Raw genomic sequence first — 23561 nt, 5'->3', positions numbered from 1 at the left:
ATTCAAGCAAGCAAATTAAGAGGGTCTGAATGGGGGGGTAAAAATGTTGGTTGTCGGTTAAAATTTCATTACTTTGTCGGTTGTCGGTTAAGATTTTTGACCTTTGTCGGTTGTCGGTAAATCTCAGTTAATAATTAAAAATACACAGTTTCTTTTACCAACGCTACAAGAAGACGGCGCGAACATTGGTTGTCTTGGTTTATTTTTAAAAATACATTTTAGCCCAGCAAATTCTTTATTTTAACACGCAAAATGCGCCACAATGCCCATCAAAGTGATAATAATAGTTTTTAGCGGGAATTTAAAAGAAACTATATTTATATAGCGAACGCACCAAGTGAGCGTTTTTCGTTGTATAAACAAGGCAGTGTTTATAAACAAGGAATACAGCAGAATTTCCAAAGTAGCGAAATTTATGACTTTTGAAAATCAGCTAAACGAACTACAAGTGCTAATTCAGCCCTACCATCCTGAAACTTTTGAAGGTCTCCTTGTTGCCTTTCGTTTCTCTCGATGTCACCTCCTTCAGTCATGATCCTCTTTGCCAGATTTTCATCTTCTTTTGCTTCTTCTCGTGATTTCCGTTTCCTTCTCACTTTTTACTCGTCACCTTTCTTCTCAGTGTCGTTCATTGACTTCTGCTTGCTTTTATCAGATGTAGCCGGCGCCTTCAGCAACACTACTGGCTTTCCGGTCCAGTTTGTGACCTCTTGGATAATGTGTACTAAAATATTAAATACCGTGTGTTTTAAGTTTTCTCTTTAGTAGGCTTTTGAGAAACTTACACAGTTCTTATCAGCAAATGCTCGTCAAGATGTATAAAACGTGCACATCGAGCGAAATCTCTCGTGCGTAGCTTCCCTCGAGGAGAGAATTGAGTATTATTTGAACGTCTGGTTTTCAGAAACGAATAAATTTAAGGGCGTGTATAAATAAACGGGGTCTTTAATATGTTAAGCTACACTGTTGTTCATTCACCAATTAATCAGAAAGAAGCTTATAAACTGATTTACTCGCTACTTCTTTGTAGAGATTTTTCTTCTCAATTTTCGCATTGAAATGGACGGTGAAAAAAAAAAAATTCCGCTCCATAAAACAACAAACAAAAAAAGGTGGAACCAGAGTTTAACCACGTTAATATTTGAGCTTAATATTTAACTACAGAACTAAAGTGATTCATCAAACTCCGCTGCACGCGTTCCACACTTACCGTTGAGCTCACTGCTACTTTATTTAAATTTTACACACGCTCAAGAGTGGGAAGGAAGAAAACTATGCCGGTGCGTGTAGTTCGCATGTGTTAGCCCTCGGATTCTAAAACTAAAATTTACTGTTTTTATGGGAGAAAATAAACAGAGAAAGCCTTCAGAAAAGATTGCACTTAGGAAATGTATCGTGGACAGCAGAAAACCGAGTGCGTAGAACGATTGACCACCTATTTTATGACAATCAAATTTATTTTGTCCCCAAGTCCCAGTTAATGCAAAAGGTCTTGTTTAAGAAAAATAGCTGCACACCCACTAAAGAGCAATGATACAGTTCATTTAGAGCAGAGAAAAAAACCATCCTTAAAGACAAAATTTCATAAGCGTGAAAACAAAATCGCAGCTGGACAAACTGCGCGTGATAGTCGTTGCGGATAGTTTGATCTCCCCGAACTATCATCAACTATCACGCGCGTGATCAAACGGCAATAACCATCATCGACTATCACGAAGCATTTGAACAAGACAGTGCATGCTTGAAACATATTTTAATATTGACATGAACAGCCCGGACGCCTGTATTTGCAGGCTACACTGTGGAATTATTTCAGTATTTAAGCAGTTTAAGCCTAGCTTGACTAGCACAGCAAGTGAGAACGCCAAAACATAAGCATAAAGACATACACAAGCGCAGTATGAACGGAATTCTCGGTTGACCGGCTTGTGCTTGTGTTTGCGCTTATTTCATCCTCGTTCTCACTTGACACAAATGTGACATAAGCACAGCATAAGCACAAGAAGAACAGAACGTGTTCGTTGTGCTTTTGCTTATGTCGTATGCGTGTGCTTATGCGTTAAGTAGTGAAAACCAACCTTTACTAAGCATTTATTTACTGTACGGAAGATCTATTTGAACATAATCGAACAACATAAACAAAATCGAACAACAAAAAAGCTATCGAGCGACTGGTGTTCGATTGCGTTCAGTAATCGAACGTCTAGTTTACTGCCAGGCCAATTTATGTCTAATCCACATTGCGGCACTTAAAAAATTATCGAAAGACGATTTATTGCTCTTTGACCGTTCTTAAAAGAAAGAAGACTCGCAATCTTAAAAAGTTCGATGGCATTATATCTTTTACCATCGGAAATGCTTCCGCGGAAAAACGTTTTTCTCTAATCGTTCTCGTGTAGTTAAACCGCTGTGGCACCGTTATAATAAAGTTATTTTTATTTCGGGTGAGGGAATGTTTGGTTATTTTCTTTTAGTTGCTTAGTGGATGCGGCAAATCGACATTCAGCTCACGATCGACACTTAACAAAAGACATCTTGCACTTTTTGGGACTTGGGGCCAAAATTTATATGCATATTCCGAAACTGACTGTGATCGATCGGTCTGCATGAAAGACCGTTTACTGATCTTGAAATGAACTGTCATTTTCTTGTAAATGAATACAGTAACCTATCAGTTTTTCCTCTTAATTTGAGTTTAGCAATCAATTACTTTCTGTAGAATGAATATAAACCATTTTCTATGAGAGAAAACTAAATTATCACCGGAAAAGTGATCATAAGCCGGTCGCACACTAGAGCAAGAAGAAAGAAGAAATAAACATGTTTCTAGAGTGAAAGTGAAAGAGAAAGTGACCGTTGTCGGTGAATATGCATGATTTTACTGACCCCTCAGAAAACACACTCGTTTACCAGCCTTCTTTTTATTGGCGAATTTTATATCCGTTCTAGGGCTGCTATAGCAACATGAAAGGATGGCTTTCATTAGGATTTAGTTGTGACCTTGGCAGGTGATGGAGGCAATCAATACAATTTGCGATGAGCGCTTAGCTCTTGCAGAAATGCAACTTGAGCTCTGTAAAACTTATTTAAATAATCTTAAGAATGGTGTTTTTACAAGTCTAGACGATTTATTCTACATGTTGCAGCAATATGCCAGTGTCATGAAAGACATCGCGGTCATGATGGATAGTTTTGACGCCTTGGAGGACGACGCAAGAAAATTATTGGAGCAGCCTTAGAATAAAGACAGCTCTCTTCACAAATCAAACGGCTCTTTTAAGAGCCACGTGTTAAAAAGTTTTGATCAATAGATCTAGTGTTTTTTTAAGCTGTTTTATTCCATTTATTTAATAGAAAAATATTCGATTGTTGAAGTCTTCGATTGCCGAACTTTCGATTACGTTCGATTGAGTTCGATTACTGAATATTCGTAAAAAAAAAAACAGAAAAAACATTCACAGAAAAAAAAGTTTCTTTGTGCTTTGTACATTGACTGATTTTAATTAAATTAGAGATCTCAAAACATGCTATTTCCAGCCGTACTTGTTTTCAAGGTCGCCAATCAAAGTGAACATTTTTGTTGGCCAAAAAAATATATATTATTAACTTTTAGCTGCCCTAAAGAAGTATTGGATGGATGGAAGGTTGGCCTGATTCCTCTATTATTTCCGGAGATTGATTTTTATGTAGCTTTGGGCAAAAACTTTGTATTTGGTCTGGAAGCGAAAACCGCAGCGTTCGGAAATTGCTTCATTTTTTTCTCGTCTAGACTGCCCGTAGTCAGTAGCCATGCACAGAAAAAAACTCGCGTAGATTTGATAGCACTCGGGAGAAACAAACATATCGCCTAATAGTGCATGCATGACATGACAACAGTGCTATACAAGCACTATACAAGCACGACCTGCATGTTTTATAAAAATCAGCAGAAGTACAGACGATTGCGTGACATTTTTGTGATTTCCGCTTAGAAATTGTAATTATAAGGTCACCGAATAAGTCATTCACGTAGAATCCGGGTGACTGTAAATCATTCTGAATCAAACCAGCGGTGTTTACTAAAGTCACTCAATGCATTGCAGAATATTCTGGATCTACAAAAAATTCATTTTGATAGAAATTGGTCCAAAATTTAGGGCCCCCCCCGCACTAGCGGACAGAAACAGGCGAACGGGAAATTGAAACCGCGTAAACGTTTATTTACATTTCTCTAGACACGTTTTCTTTTCTTTTCTTTCCCCCACTGCTTCCTTCCTCTGGCTCCTCGTCATTGTTTCGATTCTCTCCTGTTCTCTGCATGCCTACAAAAGATATATATATATTTATATATATTCGTTATGGTGATGTAAATTAAAAGTTTACGTGCTTTCGATTTGAAATACTATTTCTAATTACACTTGCAAGTCTCGCCGACCAGGAATACACATGGAACACCTTCCAACTCACTAACTCACTACTTCCCGCCTCCAAAGAGCAGTTCACACAAGCTTTGCAGGCTCAACCACAAAGATAATCGATTTTTTCAAACGAACACAGTTGAGCTTTGCTTGGGACGCAATCCTTGATTTCAGGAGAAAGATTATTATCCTCAATTCCATCATTTGGAAAGCAGAGAAAATTTCGACTTCCAGTTTCAGCCCGTACCTCGACAATGTCCGTCCTATCCTTAATACTATTTTGAAGAGTCTCAAAGCTAATAAAAAAGGGATATTTACCATTTTCGAACAACTCCTGTATGGTAGGCTGTTCTGCAATAAATCGCAGGGCCAGAATAATCATTTGGTCCCTGTAGAAGGTGACAGAACAAAAAAAATTTACACAATGAATAATAACGCTAGTTATAATTCACTGAGGTGCATGTGAAGTTCAAACGTCTAAACCAGACTTTAGTAACGTCAGCAATGAACATAAAAAATCACTACTTCCCATCGTACAAATTCGTTTTGTGATGTGGGTCTTCTCTGAAAACGAAACAAAAATAAAATAAATCATTTTTTTAGCAAATGCATTTCTGGTCCATTTTATAAGCACTGAAGTTGCAAGTTGTTTCGTCATTACACCTGGAGAATTCGTGGCAAAGTTCCCTATTTTATTCAACACAAATCTCAAGATAATTCCAGTTGAATAAACGAATTTTACTTACAGCATCTAATAATGCCAGGTGGCCTTCAAGAAATGCTGCCATTTCTTCTAAGAAGGCGGCCACGTCGCCGTCTCTGAACGTCAGCTACAATGAAAGTTTAAAACAACAGTTGTTACAATGAAATAGCGTCCGGCACACCAATTAAAGCATTCCGATATCACTTTGATCGAAAAATGTCAAAACAGATTAAGGATATCAGTTTTCTTACCATGGCGTCCAGAGCTCAAACAATATTCCAATCCACAATACTTCAATGTTCAAAGAGCCGTTGAACTTCCATAATACGTGATGACTACGGAATGGGAAAGAGCACAGGGAAGATAATTATGTATGCGCGCAAAACCAACTGCAATATTCCAATATTCCACAATACTCCAATGTTCAAAGAGCCGTTGAACTTCCCTAATAAGTGATGACTACGGAATGGGAAAGAGCACAGGGAAGATAATTATGTATGCGCGCAAAACCAACTCAGAAAAAATATTACTCTGGCAAAAACTATTTTGGAACGCGAAAAAAACCCTGTAACTGTTTCCGGTCCAGACATGTAATCTACGTTTGATCGACAAAATAAAAATGGAACTTACCTTTACTATTACTGCACTCAGGAAAAAATTAGTAAACAAAGCAATATAATGTACACCTCTTTAAAATAATAAATATGTCTTCTCTTAGCTTACTCTTATCGTCCGGCACACCATTGCTTAGGGTTAAGCATTCCGATATCACTTTGATCGAAAAATGTCAAAACAGATCAAGGATATCAGTTTTCTTACAATGGCGTCCAGAGCTCACACATAATTTAAATTCTCACGTACTCCTCCAATGTTCAAAGAGCCGTTGAAGTTGGACTCTCATTGAAAAGTAAGCGTGAGTCGGAGAAAGAAAAGAGAGCTCGACAATTGACATTTAATGCACGTCATAACACAACTTAATACTTAATACTCTAAACATATTCTGGCCCACCAACGTGAGGAAACTGTGGTAAACCAAGAGGCCGGCAAACCGTGGTAGAATTCAGTCTCGTTGCTATTTTAATTGACGCTTTCATGAACGACAACGAATAAGTGCAATATCAGCAGTGAAAAAAGAGGAGAAACTTACTGAATTGGCTCTGCTTTAAGGCGAATTGAAGAGTATTCCATTTAGCGACTACACTATGGTTTCGCGCCTGTCTTCACATTCGATGACGTCATGCCCCCAGCAGATCGCTGTTCCATTTGCGGTTTGTATTTTTGGTGGTTTCGGCGAGATGCCTTAGCGGCCGTTACCACCAAAAATACAAGGATGTCGTATAGATCAGCAAATACAAAGATGGCTTACAGATCAGCTGCAGAATAGCATAGCTAATAAAGGAATGGCATGGCCTTAGTTTTTTTTTTTTTTCAGTTAAGTGCGTGACGCTTGTTGTGCGAGGATAATGAAACTTGATAAAACGCCGCTCAACACTATTAGTGCCGCCTGGACAAGTTTTATTTTTTCGAGCATTACTCGCGCTCCTACAAATTATACTGGATTAAATCATTATCGTCAAAAAGGGAGTCAGTTCAAAACATTTATGTTTGTTTAGCGCGCGCCCTTTCTTTGTTGTTTTTTTTTTTTCAGTTAAGTGCATGGACGCTTGTTGTGCGAGGATAATGAAACTTGAAAAAAAGCCGCTCAACACTATTAGTGCCGCCTGGACAAGTTTTATTTTTTCGAGAGTTACTCGCGCTCCTACAAATTATACGGGGTTAAATCATTGTCGTCATAAAGGGAGTCAGTTCAAACTAGTCTGAATTTCAGTCGTCCTCTTGCGGTTGCGTTCTTGCAAAAAGAGACGCATGGAAAAAATAAGTGAGTGATATGCGAGGTTACGTTGGCTTCAGCTAATCTTCATTTAGGGTGCGTTCCTTCGAGATGATCCGGATCAGGATCAGTGATCCGAGGTCACTCAGATCACTGTGCATCAAAGGAGTGGGTGAATCCAAAAAAAACAAAGGCGGAAAAAAGTATAAAACTGTTCACGACAGCTCGAAAATGGGAGTTTGATATTATCACAAGCTGGTCTGAATTTCAGTCGTCTTTTTCTGGTTGCGTCAGTTCCGAAGAAAAGACGCGTGAACAAAAAAGCTGCTAATATGTATTGTTCTGCTTGCTTCGGTTTATCTTCATTTATTTTACCCTACTTTGTTTGAGACCAAAAGAAGATGGAAATCGGCACTGTCGATAACACTAGCGTAGAGCGAAGAATCGAAACATGGTAAATAAAAGTTCGAACTTTGCATTCACTAAACAAGCGAACAAAAAAAAAACAGGTAACGAGGCATGGGCATATTGGTCAATAGACATATTTTTATTACAAACGATACGCACCAAAGCCGGGGTTTTTAAGGTAAACATTATCTAAACAATAAAGGTTAACAGCAAAACTAGACAATCGAAATTATTTTTAAACTTTTAAAAACAGTCATGAAAGTACAATGTCAAGGAAATAATGTCTGCAGGAACTCACTCGAGTTGAATTGTTAACTAATTGTTATTTACTACACTGGGTGATCAAAACGAAGGTCAGCTGCTGCGTACAGTGTACTAGTGTTCTGGTAAATCGGAACATTTTTCCTTTTTGGTGGAAGCGGCGGTGGAGGTGGCGAAACGTTTGGTGGTGGTAATGTATCGTCCGGCGAAGAAACAGGAGAAATGTGTTGTGATGTGTACGTGATTGTGTTCGCGGGGTCATGGGAAGGTGCGTGAAAAAAACGAAATAAGTAGCGTACAAAGAACCATCCAAAAACCAAAATGACAAGAAAAGGAACAAAACTAAAAGCTGCGATGAACGTGGGTAAAGAACGGCCGGATTGTAACTTTGTAGATAAACTTGCATTTGACGGCAAAGAGGACAAAGGTGGCGGCGGCAACGAGGAGAGAGATGGCAGTGATGGCGAAGAAGAAGATGGCGGCGGCAAACATAACCTTGGCTGGGCTGGCAAAGATGAGCAGTTAATAAAGTTCGGCCATTCTTGGTAGTGTTCTTTGAACAGCGAATGGCAGGCAGCGTGTACAGAAAGGCAGACATTGCGACAAGGCAATAAAACAAAATCATGACGTGGTGAACAAAACAGGAATAGCATGGCACAAAATAAAATCTTGGACAGTGGCAAGGAGTGTGAAGCGAAAAGCGGTGTAAAATAAAAAATAACAGTGTTCCTGTTGACTTCTTTGATGTGATGGAGGTCTTTCGCCTCCGACGACGTGAAATTGTAAAAACTACACACCTCTTTAACTTTTTCAGGCATTGCTGTGCAGCTTGTTGCCCCAACAAAGGGGCAGCAAACCAAAGAAAAAAGAAAAATTACCATTGGTGGTATAACAATAGCTGGCACCATTTTTTTTTTTTGTTGCTTTTTTCTTCTCTTTTTTTGTCTTCTCTTTTTTTGTCTTCTCTTCTTCTCTTCTTCTCTTCTTCTCTCCTCTTCTCTTTTCTTTTCTTTTTTTTTGTCCTCTTTCCCTTCTTTTCTCTTCCTTTTCTTCTTTCCTTTGATTTCTTCCTTGACTCACTGGAGGAGATAATAGAATTGGAGTGTCATAGAGAAGAAGAGAAATAGAGAAAAAAAAAGACCAGGAAGTGTGCGCTTCTGATTACAGCCTTTTATATTAAATATAAAGATGTGCTGGACTGAACCATTTCAAATTCCTCTTCAATTCATAAAAAAAATATATTTTAAACCTATGAAATGTACGCAAGTAATCCAAAAAAACGTATTTTTTCAAAGCAATTTTTATGACCGCTCAGTGTTATAAGCTTATTACAATGTGTAAACCGCAGAGTGTTTATGATGTTTTTCGCGGACCGTCGCCGCTTCCGCGGACTCGCATTACAAATTGCTTTCCTTCTTCGCTTTAAACATTTGACGGAAGTATTCGATCTTTTGGCCAGGGCTTTTTAAGCCATCAACTTGGCAAAGTCACGCAAATTTATACCATACTGGGGGCGAATTCAGTCGCAAAAGAACTCTTAGCAGAAATGAGGCATTGTGTGACTGCTGGATATCGAGCGAAAATTTTTTCCCAGGAAGTGACCGGAAGAAAGAATACCAAGCACTGATTGGTAATTCGTTCAATTGACCCCAAATTTGGAGAGAAGTTATTTTAATATTTAAACAACAGAACCGTGTTTGCGATTTTTTTTATTCTCAAAACTTTTTCTTTGGGAAGCATTTTAATGCCCAACCCCTCAGCATTTTTTAGACCCTTTTCGAAAATGTTCTGTAACTTTTCAATGGAGTCGAATAGAACAAAACGCTTACACGGTTTTTAAGCACTTTTGGTCCGGAAACCCGAGAACAAATCAAATTGAAGAAATACAAAATTCGCTTTGAGTTGTAGCGTTCAAAAGCCAAATCAGACGCACACATTTAAACATCAAGACCCTTCGTATAATCCGAAGGGAAGGTTCTTAAACTTTAAGTTAAAGGTAGAGAAGACGAAAACTGACACCCTTTTAAGACCCAAAATGACACCCTATTTAAGGGGAAGAAAAGCGTTTAGCGACGACCCAAATTACGGCTAACCACGCACAACAAACGGGATCAACTTTAAACCTTTTCTACCTGTCCGTATCTTCTGTTGAATTTGTTGTGATATATGTATTGATGCTCCTTCACGTACTTTGCCTCAAAACGTAAGAGCGAACACGTGGTAGCTCGTACGTATTGAGGTAGAGTAAAAATAGTTTCTTTTACCCATTCAAATTAGCGTCAAAATCGCAAAGCATCGTTGCCAGATAGTTCCTCGTGTTGAGGTTCAAATACAACGAACAGAATCATTGACCTACTCTTCTCTCCACTTTTTCTAAGGCTGTGGTTTGCTGCATGTACGATTTCTTATTTCAAGAGGTATTAAAATGCTAAGGCGAGACCCGCAACAAGAAGTAATTTGCAATAAACGTCTTAAACCACCCGACACGACTTCGTTCAATTGCTAAAAAGCGTCATTCCGTGAATTTGAGCTCGATTAGATTGCATTTAGTTTGAAAGTTCGTGTTAATTTTGGGACTTCTACACATTAACATTAATTAAACATATACTACGTGCACTTACTCACCGGTCTAAATGCTTTGAACTGCAATCTGTCGTCTTCTTGTTGTCAGTAAACCGTCGGCAGTGCTCACTAGATGCGACTAAATACTGACTTTTACAACCCTCGTGCTTTTCTCACTTGATTCCCCGCCTCCCCCAACTGGGCCCCTAAAACAGCCTCTTTGTTTAAGAGATGATATTCTGAAGCCAAAAATGTGTCTCGGAAGTCAGAAATTCTCATACAAAGACTGAAAGCCTCGTCTTAAAATAGATTATTTTCTCTTCGCGTGGAAATGTGATGGTAGGTGAAGTTCTAACTTTTATCGCTTTATAATTTTCAAAACTATCACAGCCACTAATAAAAAAAAGACAAAGGTAAAACTTTTACAGAAATTCTGTTCAATTAATGCTGCAAAATGATGTTTCCAATCGCGAGCGGGAGGCGTGACTTTGATTGTTTAAAATACTCCAGTTGATGCTCTGAAATGTTGTCGGCAAATCTGTATCATTTCATGTTTTAAATAAATTTACGGATTGCGTGCCTTATCCGAGCAGAAAGTACTCGTACCGTTGCGTCATGATCGTTGAATTGATTACTCTTATCTTTCTGTGGATCAGTGTTCCTTTCCTAAACCTGACAAACCACACTCCTACCCTTAATTTCAGTAACTTCGACACCTTTTGACGAAAAAAGTATCAGTTCCTGTTTGCCGTAAAGTTATGGTGGCAGGATCGTGTAGACACGCCTTTCGTTGCGAAATCGATTGATTTTTAGAGCGTGTCAGTGAATTGACATTAGTTCGAATCTTCATTCCACTCTCTTTTCGTTTTTGCTCCCGAGTTTTCCACTGAGGATTTTCTTCTCACGCGCGGATAATCAATCCATGTAAGCGAACACGTGCTCGAAAGCAAAGGTCTATATCACACCGTCCATGGGCCACATTTCGTGTTTTCTTGTGAAAAACGATTGCGAGTTTTCGCCATTCGAAGATTTGTAAACCTGTCACGCCTTCACCTGAGATGTATGTCAACAACAACAAAAAGACCGCCCGCCCGCTCTCTTTTTTATAGAAATCCGGACGAGAAACATGTGTTTTTTTTTACCTGGCTTTATTTACACTGGCTGGTATTAAAAATCAATTCTTTATTGTCGCAAAAGCTTTCACCGCGCTGCTTTTTCCGAAGTGTCAACTCACACTGTGAGTAACTTCGGAGTGAGCGGCATTCACGCATGAGACGTGAAAAACCAAAATCACAGGCTAGTCATCCAGGAAATTCCCATATCTTTCTGTTAAGGTGTTTTTTCCGCTGTCGTGAAATTAAGTACAAAACTTTGTAGGCTTGTTGTATTAGAATCCAGTATTTGAATGCATAGTCCAGAGTCAACTTGATGATTGGTGTTAAGTTCTATTCACTGGCCGCCGGCCTTAGACAGCTCTTGAAACATACCAGACACAATGCGAATAGTGAGGTCGCAGATTGCCGAATCACAGCAATATGGATGCAGGTAAATACATTCTCCATATCATAAGTAGTTATAGTTCACATCTTAATCTCTGCTTATTGTATCCTTGAGCATTTTGGTAACGAAAGTTAGTAATAGAATTTCTTATGGCCGATGCGCAGTCAAAGGTTAGAAAATGACCAAGATTTCGGCAAGGAATGTTTACTTTGTACACGTGCTACTCGTAGCCATCGAAAAATATAACTTCTGGTCTCTGTTTTTACTATTTGAGGTAATTTCCTTCGAAGAATTAATTATTACAAACGTTTCTTTTCGTTTCAGCTTATTACCTTCTTTTAGCAGCTTTGTTTGTGGCTGGTTTTGTTTTGGCAGTCGCCTTTTCATTGCGTTTTGTTTTGCCCAGCCAGATTCGCCCTGTTGAGAGGGAAAGGGATCATTGGCAAGAGAGGGCCGAGCAGCTACAGCAGATGCTCGACCTTCAATTGCAACCCCAACCCCCGGCCTACCCTCCTCCTCCTCTGTACCAATCCTACTTATCCGAGGAGGAAATGGTACACTGAGTACAACAAAGTGGTCAAGCCTAGGCTACTTTGTACTCGCTTTATGGGATTTTTTCCAGGTAAGTGAATTAAGAGTGATATAGACAGTATAAAAGTGACCGGGAAGCTAAGGCCCTGTTTACAAGGAGGTAGGGTAACCCTAGTGCTAGGGTTACCCTAGCAAGAGGGTTACCCTGGCACTCACACATTTCCTCTTGTTTTCAAGACGACGCGTTTACAAGGCGGCTAGGGTTACCCTGGTGCTAGGGTAACCCTAGCTGACTGCTAGGGTTACCCTAGCGCCAGGGTAACCCTAGCTGCCTTGTAAATGCTCTGCTAGGGACAACTCGCCTACCCGGGACAACTCTATTTTGGCTCCCAAAAGCAAAACATTATCACAGTACCGACACAGTCAGCGAATTGTGACCAAGAAAATATCAATTTCTTTCACAATTTGTCATATGTTTGCTCTGGAAATAATATTTTTCCGGTTTCATAATTTGTTCTGTCGGTTGCGTGCTTTATATACAAGGTTAACCGAAGCGTAACGAGCGCAAAGTTGTCTCGGACAGTAGGGTTACCCTACCTGTAAATTTTGCTTGTAAACCCGGGCTATCTTTTAACCCTCTTGCTAGGGTTACCCTGGCAGTAGGCTTACCCTATCTCCTTGTAAACAGGGCCTAAGATTCAGGGCCAGGTGAGGGGTCAAGTTCTCTTGTGTAAAACTGTTTTTCGTTCCTTATATTTTGTTACATTAAGGTCTTCAATTTGAGAATTTAGATGTTTTGATTTTTTGTATGCCTTGCGACTCGTATGATAGTTATGTCGAAGATTTGTATCGTGAGGGTTTCTATCTATGTTTTTTGTTGGACAGCGTACTGAGGTTTTTTCGCAGAAGGGCGCAGTCTTTATCAAACCATAATTTGTTTTCTTTGGATTATTTTTAAGGCAAACTGCTGTGAGAGAGCTTTCACCATACACGCATTCAACCACCAAGCCATCCTCGCACAAGCAATCACCAACCACACCTACCAAGCAAGCACCGACCACCGCTATTGACTCTCGCTTTATTTTTTTCGCAGTGAACTTTTTACCTGATTTATTTCATTATATGACAATTATTTTTTGGTTTTTTTGCTTTATTATTGTACTGCCTTTTTCTGTATTGTTCTTTTACTTTTGCTGGCTCAGGATCTGGGGAAACAACGAACCACCCGCCGCAACCAACATTCCATTGAGGGAAAGATTGGGATCACTACCCTGATTTATTTTAACAGTGACATTTTTTTAAAAACATTCCATTCAAATTTTCTTTTCATTTCCTTTCAACTTGCTGTAAAATTTGCTTTGCTTTCTCTCCTTATTCAATATGAACAGTCTGACGAATTTCGAGCACAATATATTGATCAGTTCTCTGTATTTTCCAGCTTCATACATATAGTTTCTTAATCATTTTTGTTAGCGGACTCGTGTAAATGTCATTTCCTTGCACATAGGCAATTCCACATGACTGCAAATAATAGAAATATTTAAAAACCTGTACTTCACTTATCAAACGTTATTTTTTGGGGGGGAGTGTGTGTTTGTTTGTGTGTTGTTCGCGGAAGAGTAGTGATTTAAACCGTTTCGTGGTAGGCGAGTTTAATTTTAACCTTTTTCGAAGACAGTAAATTAATAGATATGTTTATATTTTGCAGGTCACTATATCGGCGCTCAACTGTTTTTTTTGTTTTTTTGTTTTTTTTTTGTGTGTGTGTGTGTCGATCTCAGTGATTAGGCCACTACAGATCCAGCTTTTTCTCCTTGAAGACACTTTTATGGGTTTTTATTTCCCGCTGCATTCTTCAAATTCGCATTTCAAAGTAGCCCGTGAACATCCGCAATACAGCCCCCGAGAACTTGCATATTCATCACCAGTTTAAAGAAAGAGCATTTTTTTTGTTTTGAGTTTAAAACACTGTTAAGCAAACGTAAAATATCCTTGAAAAAACTAGAGCTACGGCAGAATTGAAGACAAAACCAAAGATACGTTAACATCGCCAAAAGTTTATACGAAAATCCTTCTGTCGAACGCTAACGTAAACATCACCAGTTTAAAGAAAGCATTTTTTTTGTTTTGAGTTTAAAACACCGTTAAGCAAACGTAAAATATCCTTGAAAAAACTAGAGCTACGGCAGGATTGAAGACAAAACCAAAGATACGCTAACATCGCCAAAAGTTTATACGAAAATCCTTCTGTCGAACGCTAACGTGAAGGACTGCGCAGCTTTATTTAACAATAAAATCCGCGCCATGTTAATTAATGTTTGCGAAGCACAGTCGGTTAGGCACCGAACAGGCAGTCAGACGGTCTGAAAGTTCGTTTTAAACAGTGTTCTTTTTTCGCTCACTCTTTTTTCTTTTCTTCTTCAACTCGGGAAAAGGCAAAGCTATTTTGAGAGTTCAAAAAAAAAGAAAAAATTACATTTTCATAAGAAAGAGTGAGCGAAAAAGAGGCATTTTTTTAAAAAAATAACTTAAACCCGTCCGTCTGACTGCGAGTTCAGTGCCTAACCGACTGAGCAAGACAGTTAGCTACACAGTTCAAATTTTATCGTGAAATAAAACTGCGGTCCTTCACGTTAGCGTTCGACAGGAGTGTTTTCGTAAAAACTTTTGGCGATGTCAACGTACCAAACTCTCAAAATGGCTTTGCCTTTTCCGAGTTGAAAAAGAGAAAGACAAAAAATGAGTGAGCGAAAAAAAAAAACGACATTTGTTAAAAAGAGAACTTTACCGACCGGCTGACGGCGAGTCCAATGTCTAACCGACTGTGCTACGAGAACATTCATTAACACAACTTACATTTTATCGTTAAATAAAGCTGCGGCAGTCCTTCACGTTAGCGTTCGAAAGGAACGTTTTCGTATAAACTTTTGGCGACGTCACGTTAGCGTTCGACAGGAGCGTTTTCGTAAAAACTTTTGGCGATGTCAACGTACCAAACTCTCGAAAATGGCTGTGCCTCTTTCCGAGTTGAAAAAGAGAAGGAAAAAAAAAGGGTGAGCGAAAAAAAAGACATTTGTTAAAAAAGAGCCGTACCAACCGTCTGACTGCGAGTCCAATGCCTAATCGACTGTGCTACGAGAACATTCGATTACACAACCTAAATTTTATCGTGAAATAAAACTGCGGCACTCCTTCGCGTAAGCGTTCGACAGGAGTGTTTTCGTATAAACTTTTGGCTATGTCAACGTATCTTTGGTTTTTGTCTTCAATTCTGCCGTAGCGCGAGTTTGTTCAAGGATATTTTACGTTTGCTAAACGGTGTTTTAAACTCAAAACAAAAAACATGCTCTTTCTTTAAGCTGGTTATGAATATGCAAGTTCTCGGGGGCTGTATTGTTTTGATGAAACAAAAGGCTTCTTTTGTTTTGGCTTCATTCAATGAAAGCCGCTACGAAATTCAAGGTTTTTTGCATACGTTATTTCTCGAAAACGAAGCGCAAACCAGCGAAAAAAAAACCAAAACAGTGTATATCGAGTAAAACTAAGTCCACATGCCAAAATTCAACTACTTCTGAACACTTTCAAAAATGGCCGAAAAATCAAGGGGTCGTTCTTGCTCTGAGCCTTTCAATTGCAGAACTCTGCACTCTGATATAGAGCATCTGTACCCACTTGTGAAAGGAAGGGCAAAGGCCTATCCACTTAAGGGTGGGAAACAGGAAGGCCTAGTCCACTCTATTGAACGCCTTTTCCTGATCAAGTGTAAGAACGGCTTTGGGAACCTGGAATGCCACATAAAAAGCACTTTTTTTTGAAGGGGTAGTCCTTTGCCTGATGCCTTGATTTCTTACAGGTGTGGTAGCACATATTCTGCTCTTAGTAATAGACCCTGCATGGAAAATATATAGTCGGAATAACCTCAGGCACAGGGTTCATCAGTTTTATTTTAAAATTTGATATTGCAACCACTTCCCACTTTCCCTTGGAACGTAGGAGGAAGCTTCTTGATATAGTAAGCAACAAAAGCGTTACGTTAAGTTTTATGGATAACACTTTGACGAGAAAAAATTCCGGCTTTTCACATTTTTCACAGTACTTTCCCCATGCAATAGAAACCAAGGAGAAGGCTAACTTTGAAAAAAATTGCAACCTGTTCGTCTTGGTTCAAAATCTCAGAAAAGGTTTTATTCTTAAGATCTGTGTCTACTCTACAAAACCCATAGGCTAGCTTTTGAAAAGCGAAAGTATTTAGCTCATAGGCTTGCCAAACAAGGGCACTGTTAGCCATTTTCAGGCCATTTTTTTTCTTATCTGACTGTATGAAATGCTTGGTTGATTTAAATTTAGAACGTCATGCATGAAAGTCCCGGATGATGTCGCCTCATTCTCCATGATGCAGACAAAACCCAGAGAGATGACTTATCCATTGTAGAATGGCTATATGATTATTATTATCCCTAAGGCTGTTGATATTGAGGGACATCTGTGAAACTGTCATGGCAATGATAATAAAGGAACAGTGGAACACTCTTACATAATTTTGGAAGAGACAGAGTTTGCTTGTACCCTTTTCCTTGGGACTCCCACTTAGGGGGTGTAAGTAGCTCTTTTCTTTAATTGAGTCACACTCATGGCGGTTGAGGGCATGACAACCCATTTGGGGGACTGCCTCAGCAAAGGAGGCCTATGAGAAGCCATTAAAAAATTGTCAAGGGAAGGAGAAACTCAGGATGTCTGCACCATCAGTGTTGTTAAGCCCAGTGCTATTATTATTGCTATTATTTAAATCATAACTATTTGATTCACAATTTGTTTCACTATTTGTTTTATCATTATTTGTCTCGATTTTCATTTGATAATAACTTCATTGATACTGCAGAAATAGATCAGCTAAATTTAAATATAAAGACAGCTGGTCAAACTTATGTGCAGTTTAAAAAATATTTCTAATTAGTGTTAGCAATAAAAAATATTTAGAACTAAAAGGTAAGATTTGAATACAACGGTAACAGATATATATATATATATATATATACGAGCTTGTCGAGCTCATTATCCGGACCCACTTCGACAGGGTCAGCCCGAACTGTCTCCAGATCCCGAGCAGGACACATGGGGGATAGACTTATCCCGCACCATCCTAGCAACCCAAGAACCGGTATAAACTTTCATACCGGGCCAAGACTGATGAGCACCAAGCTTCTTTATCTTCGTCTTGTTATCAGAATTAAGACCCTCATAAGGGTACCAATAAGCAATAACAGTAGAAACAGGAGGAGGGGGGCGAATGACCTCGCACCTCACGCCATTTAAAACAATACAACCCAATTCCTCAAAAAAGGCTTTAGCGGCCTCCCCGCCCTTGGCAAAACTCACCCTAGCCACACAGTTAGGGCACACTTGTATTGATACAACCTTATGCTGCGACTCAACAGGTCCTGGGCAGGATTACGATTTGGGACATACAAACAGCAAACACGAAAGGACTGATCCCGGAAAGAAAGCTCATATTGAAGGTAATGCCCCTCCGTGTCATACTTGGAGCACAACAGAGACAAAAAGGGGCAAAAAAGAGGAACGCATGGAGCCTGGGGAACACACAACACCAAAACGAGAGGACAAATCAGATGCTTTGGTGGAGGAAGAGAAGCTCGAAATGTCTGGGGAGTCACTGCATTCCATGCCCCTTGACTCCTGGCTACTAAAATCACTAATCCCTACATTATCTTTATCTTTGACTACATTAATTTTAGTTATGTTTTCAATACTACTATTTTCTACTGTTATATTTTCATTAATGTCATTATTATCTTCTGCAATGGTTACATTTTGTACTACTGGTACATTTTTAACACCATCCATACTCTCAACCGCAGTGTCGGAAATGAGACTAAAGAATCTGCTATGTTCCGAAACTTCACGTTTTATTTTACAAAATCAACTTAATCTCCCGCTCTCTCTCACCGTTCTCTGTCTCACGCTCTGGTCTCTCTCAATTTAAATATATAATATGATCCTATTGTTCAATCATCTGTCAATTATCGCAAAAAATCAACCGGAAATCAATTAACGCTGAATAATCTCTCACACACTCCCCTGTTTTTCTCAACGGAGAAAAACACTAGAATGACGCACTCAATAAAATGTGAAATTCAATGAACGAAACAAAAAGTTAGTCCAGTATATCAGTTCAGTGTTCCTAAATATCTCTAATCAGCATCAATGTTCGCATCTTGAATACGATAACAAGCGGCTACCGCTGCATCCCTCCTGGGCCTGAATGTCGGGGCTAAGGGGTTGAGCTGCAGAGGAGCCTGTACATTCTCCCGATCGCAGGACAGCTCATCTGTCACTTATCGCAAAAAATCAACCGGAAATCAATTAACGCTGAATAATCTCTCACAGCGGCAAGAAGGGAAACGCCAGATGGGCCAGGGGTCGCCTCAACCTCGGGCACAATGGGAGGCTCTTCAGACATAACATGACCATTTTTGGCCAACACACCCACAACATCCATACTATTAACAGGCTCGGTAGTTTAAGGGACACCAGAAGTACCAGGGGTCACCTCAACCTTGGCCATAACAGTGGGAGCCACAATGGGCGGGAAAGACTCGGCATCCACCAGGGGGGCAGTGCTAGCCAGAAGAGGATCATACACGTCATTCATATTAAACAAACGCTGGAGAGAACGACAGGACTTTAAAATGCAGTGGGATAAAGGTATTGCGTCAGAGAACCACTCATTCACGATAATGCGCATATTAGCACCATTATATAAGGTATTGATCCAAAAACAAAAAGATGGACCAAAACCGAAATGGGACAACAAATTTAACAAAAAGGTGCAATTAACATGATCACAGGCTTTCTCTTCATCAAGGCTAATCAAAATGCTGGTTTCATTAGTGCGATCGATATAATCTAAAACATCCCTAAGAATGTGTAAATTCGATGTAATTCTAGATCCGTGCACAGAACAGGTTTGATCAGGATCAATGATAAATTCTAACACTTTAGATAGGCGAGGAGCAAATCTTTTAATCTACATTCAGAAGAGAAATCGGTCGCCAGTTTTTCAGGTTTCTATGATCACCTTTTCTTAAGATGATGCATGTGTTGTAACAGCCGTCAATTCGATGTCAATTCCACGTTTTATTCGATCCGATCAACTATGCTCAGCACACCGTTCGAAAACAATACCGTACAAGAAATCCTTACAAACAAGCAAGTGTCTCTATCCGTAACCTTGAAAACTGCTGAAATTTCCGTAATGTTCTATTCCTTCGATGTGAGACTAGTTAAACGATCCTTATCCGAGAAATAAAGGCGAAAATAACAAGCGATAAAAGCACATGTATGCCGAGGTTTGACCTAGTGTCGAATGACACCTCGGCGCAGACTGGGCCTAGTGCACAGGACACCTAGCATTTACATGGCTCCCCTAAAATGTTTGTCATTTTAACCAAAACAAATCTTACTCTAACTCGTTTAGAATACTAGAATTGCTAAGTGTTCTAGATACCCTGTTTCTGTAACATCACAGTTCCTCAGGCTCCTCGTCGGGGATTCCCGGTCTATCCTTAGGTGACTCTAGCAACAGCACAAGTTTATTGACTGGTCGATCCAATACTGATCCAGTTCCGGTTTGAACAGTCACCGATCTGACTTGGCCTTCATCATCACGACGTGTGGTAAGCACTTTAGCCATAGGCCACTTATTCCTACAAGAATTGTTGTCCTTTAATACAACAATGTCGCCTTCCGTGAAGTTTCTTCTCTTGTGTGTCCACTTTTGTCTCAACTGTAGGATCTGAAGATATTCTTTACTCCATCTATTCCAGAATTCATTAGCAATATGCTGTACGTGCCTCCAGCGACGTTTGCAGTAAGTATCTTCTCGTTGAAACTTTCCTGGAGGGGGGAGAATGAGCTTGGTTTTACCAGTGAGAAGGGTACTTGGCGATAGTGGCAACGGTGAGAGCGGATCACTTAAGGCCTTGGTAGTCAGAGGGCGACTGTTGACTACAGCTTCAGCTTCACATAACAAAGTTCGCAACGATTCGTCGTTTAAGCTGTGACCATGCTGTTTCATAAGTGCTGCCATGATGTTCCGCACGGACCGAATTTGTCGTTCCCAAACGCCTCCGAAATTACTTGCAGTAGCAGGATTTCTGATCCAATCAATGTTCTCCTTAAGCAACTCTGCCTTGATTTTCTCATCATCCATTTCTCGAAGTGCTGCCTTTAACTCGTTTTCGGCCCCAACAAAATTAGTCCCTTGGTCACTGCGAAGTTCTCTTATGGGTCCTCTACGACAGGTAAAGCGCCGTAATGCTTGTAAGAATGAATCTGTTTCCATGGAGTGGGCTACTTCGATATGTACCGCACGACTGGCCAAACAAGTAAATAGGGCTCCGTACCTTTTAACTTCTTTCCTGCCTTCCTTGACATACCACGGACCAAAGTAGTCCACTGCACAGTATGAAAACTGTGGCGTGGGTTCAACACAGGAACTTGGGAGGTTGGCCATTTTCTGTTCTCCAAAGGTACCACGGAGATGTCGACACGTGACGCACTTTGATATGAAGTGTCTGACTGCAGCATTTCCATTGATAATCCAGTAACCACTCGAACGAAGTTCGTTTAAGGTGAGACCTCTTCCGCTGTGGTGAGTTTTCTCATGGGCGTGACGGAGGACCAGCTCTGTAATATGACCAGCCTTCGGTAAGATGACAGGGTTCTTAAGACTGTCTGAGAGGTTAGCCTTCTTTATCCGTCCTCCGACTCTCAACATTCCGCTGGCATCCAGGTATGGGTCAAGGGCGTTAAGGCTGCTACTTTTCTTCAAAACTGCTTTCCTTTCCTTATCATGATGACGATCTTTAGGCACTCTTCCAGTCTGGGTTTGGAAATCTTTCAGAATCTTGATTTCTTTATTGAAATAATTCGCTTGCACCAGCTTGAGAATTTCTGTTTCTGCTTGTTCAAGGTCTCTGACCATAAAGGAAGTAGCCGGGCAACCTTCACATTCACGGCTTCGTCCATTAACTTGAGGACCGTCAACAGTTACAGGTCTCTTGTCTGTTTTACTGGCTCTCATCTTGAGACGTCGTTTGTATTCCATACAAAGCGCAACTGCGCCCTTTAGGACTTGCCACTTGGAGAATCCTTTGAATCTGCTTAACATGTTTTCATGTTCTTCAATCACTGTCGCGTTAGCGGTAACCCCTTTAACGTCAGGAGAATTGTGGTCGACCTCTTTTTCGTATGAGTCTTGTTGAGGCCAGTGATCTTCCGTCTGCCACAAGAAGTCTGGGCCCTTAATCCACTGCGACCTTTGCATAAACTCCTTAGCGTTCATCCCCCTCGATGCTTCATCTGCTGGGTTGGATCCAGACTCCACGTAGCGCCACTGGTCTGTTGAAGTGTGGTCACGGATGAATTGCACTCTATTTGCAACATACACTTGGAATCTTCGAGATTCATTGTTGATGAACCCGAGGACAACCTTACTATCGGTCCAGTAGAAGTCTTGGAGTCCGCCATAGTCTAACTCTTCCTTTAGCATGCTTGCAACCCTTACTGAAACGGTAGCGGCAGTTAGTTCAAGTCTTGGAATAGTGACTGTCTTCAACGGTGCAACACGAGCTTTCCCCATAAGAAGAGAACAATGAATTCTTCCGTTTTCATCAACCAGTCTGAGATAAGAACATTGTCCGTACCTGACTTGAGACGCATCTGACATATTATGTAGCTGAGCAGTGGCAATGCTTCCAAAATCAGGAGGCTGAAAGTTTCTTGGGATGTTCAGCTGCTCTAATAGCGGTAACTGACTTATCCATCTTCCCCATTTGGCAAGAACTTCTCCCTCGATTGACTCATCCCAGTCTTTTCCGTGACAGATCTCTTGAAGTATCTGCTTTCCAACAAGGACGACGGGCGCAATCAGCCCTAGAGGATCAAAGATCGAGCTTATAGTTGCCAGTATACCCCTACGGGTGCACGGCTTGTCCTTCAACTCTATTCTGAATTTGAATGCGTCCGATTCAATGCACCATTCTACGCCCAAAGCTCTCTCTATTGGTAACTTGTCACTACCTAGGTCTAGGCCCTTGATCTCCTTAGCTCTGTCTTCAGCAGGTACTGACATCATCACCTTTCTACTGTTGCTGACAAATTTCGTTAGTTTGAACCCTCCCTTTGCACACATCTCTTTAACAGCTTGTACTAGTTCTACAGCATCCTTCTCTGTCGGTACCGAACTCAGAGCATCATCGACGTAAAAGTTCTTCCTTAATGTTTCGGCAGCTTTTGCACCAAACTCTCTTTTACCGTCTTCAGCTGTACGTTTCAAGGCGAAGTTAGAACACCCTGGAGATGAACCAGCTCCAAAGAAGTGCACTGTCATGCGGTACTCTTGAGGCTCTTGGGTTAAATCTCCATTTGGCCACCATAAGAAGTGAAGGAAGTTCTGATCTTCCCTTTGAACCTTGACTTGGAAAAACATTTTCTCTGTGTCAGCCATGAAGGCTACCTTCTCCTCTCTGATTCTTGTGAGCACCCCAGTGAGCTTGTTTGTTAGATCGGGCCCTTGCAATAGGTGGCCATTCAGCGATTCACCCTGGTAACAAGCTGAACAGTCAAATACTACGCGTATGCTGCCTGGTTTTTTGGGGTGGTAAACCCCGTTGTGAGGTAAGTACCAGGCCTTTCCTTCTTGATGGGGTAGCTCTTCAACCTTGACCTTTCGAGCATATCCCTTCTCTATGATTTCAGTCATGAATCTGACATAGTCAGCACGATACCTTGCGTCGCCTTGGAGTCTCTTCTTAAGGCCGTGCAGGCGTTGCTCTGCTTGAGGACGGTTATTGGGTAGCTGTACATTCTTTTCTCTAAAGGGCAGAGGCATCTCGTAATGCATGTCATCTCTATGATGGATTCCATCTTCTACAATCTTCAGGAACTGACGGTCTTCTCTTGATAATGCGACTCTGTGCTCCCTTTCAGCAAAGTCCACCTCAAACATTCGGGAAACCACTTGAGGGGTTAGCCGCTCCTTAATCTCTGTCTTAGCAATGATGTACCCATTCACGTTATCCTCTGTGTTGCTCTTAAGAATCTGAATATGGTTACAATGTACTTGTTTACTGCTCTTTTGGTTAACAGGACCGTTTACCTGCCATCCTAGTAGTGATCTTACTGCATAGGGTTCATTCTCATTCCCGCAAACAATGTCTCTTGGTCGCACTGCACTAGGGCAATTTAGTCCGATCAGGAGCCCTATTTCTACGTCTTCCATGTAAGGAGGTACGTGTTTCCTAACCATCTGCAAATGTGACCATCCTTGCAGCTCTTCGGGACGAGG

General features: G+C 40.5%; 2 protein-coding genes and 2 long non-coding RNA genes across 7 annotated transcripts in view; 2 read left to right on the top strand and 2 right to left on the bottom strand.

Annotated features, from left to right (window-relative positions):
* Positions 1-18068, top strand: part of LOC149052662 (uncharacterized) — an 89936-nt gene extending 71868 nt beyond the window's left edge. Inside the window, exon 2 of the mRNA XM_089204982.1 lies at positions 17629-18068. Within this exon, the coding sequence (XP_089061108.1) occupies positions 17629-17898 (270 nt within the window). The 3' untranslated portion in view covers positions 17899-18068. The remainder of the gene's footprint in view (positions 1-17628) is intronic.
* LOC149052664 (uncharacterized) lies at positions 4181-5827 on the bottom strand. Of its 3 annotated transcripts, none has more exons than XR_016186143.1 (5): positions 5352-5827; positions 5144-5227; positions 4928-4961; positions 4716-4787; positions 4181-4301 (listed from the first exon to the last, which is right to left on the bottom strand). It is a non-coding gene; the product is annotated as an uncharacterized LOC149052664 (long non-coding RNA). The 3 variants fall into 3 exon arrangements; XR_016186148.1 differs by having other exon boundaries at positions 4716-4786; positions 4935-4961; XR_016186151.1 differs by lacking the exon at positions 4928-4961 and having other exon boundaries at positions 4716-4786.
* On the top strand, positions 11332-13746 carry LOC149052663 (uncharacterized). 2 transcript variants are annotated; one of them, XR_016186216.1, is made up of 3 exons: positions 11332-11707; positions 11987-12464; positions 12545-13746. It is a non-coding gene; the product is annotated as an uncharacterized LOC149052663 (long non-coding RNA). The 2 variants fall into 2 exon arrangements; XR_016186218.1 differs by having other exon boundaries at positions 11338-11707; positions 11987-12284; positions 13153-13746.
* A 1665-nt stretch (positions 18069-19733) lies between the features above and the next one.
* LOC113677359 (uncharacterized) lies at positions 19734-23522 on the bottom strand. The gene has a single exon (XM_027194176.2). It carries the CDS (start codon positions 23520-23522, stop codon positions 19734-19736), a length of 3789 nt encoding a protein of 1262 aa, XP_027049977.2.
* Between the last annotated feature and the right edge of the window lie 39 nt (positions 23523-23561).

Source organism: Pocillopora damicornis, chromosome 1 (genome assembly GCF_964200805.1).
Source record: "Pocillopora damicornis chromosome 1, jaPocDami1.2, whole genome shotgun sequence".
NCBI classification, from domain to species: domain Eukaryota; kingdom Metazoa; phylum Cnidaria; class Anthozoa; order Scleractinia; family Pocilloporidae; genus Pocillopora; species Pocillopora damicornis.
This window is presented reverse-complemented; position numbering and strand designations above follow the sequence as displayed.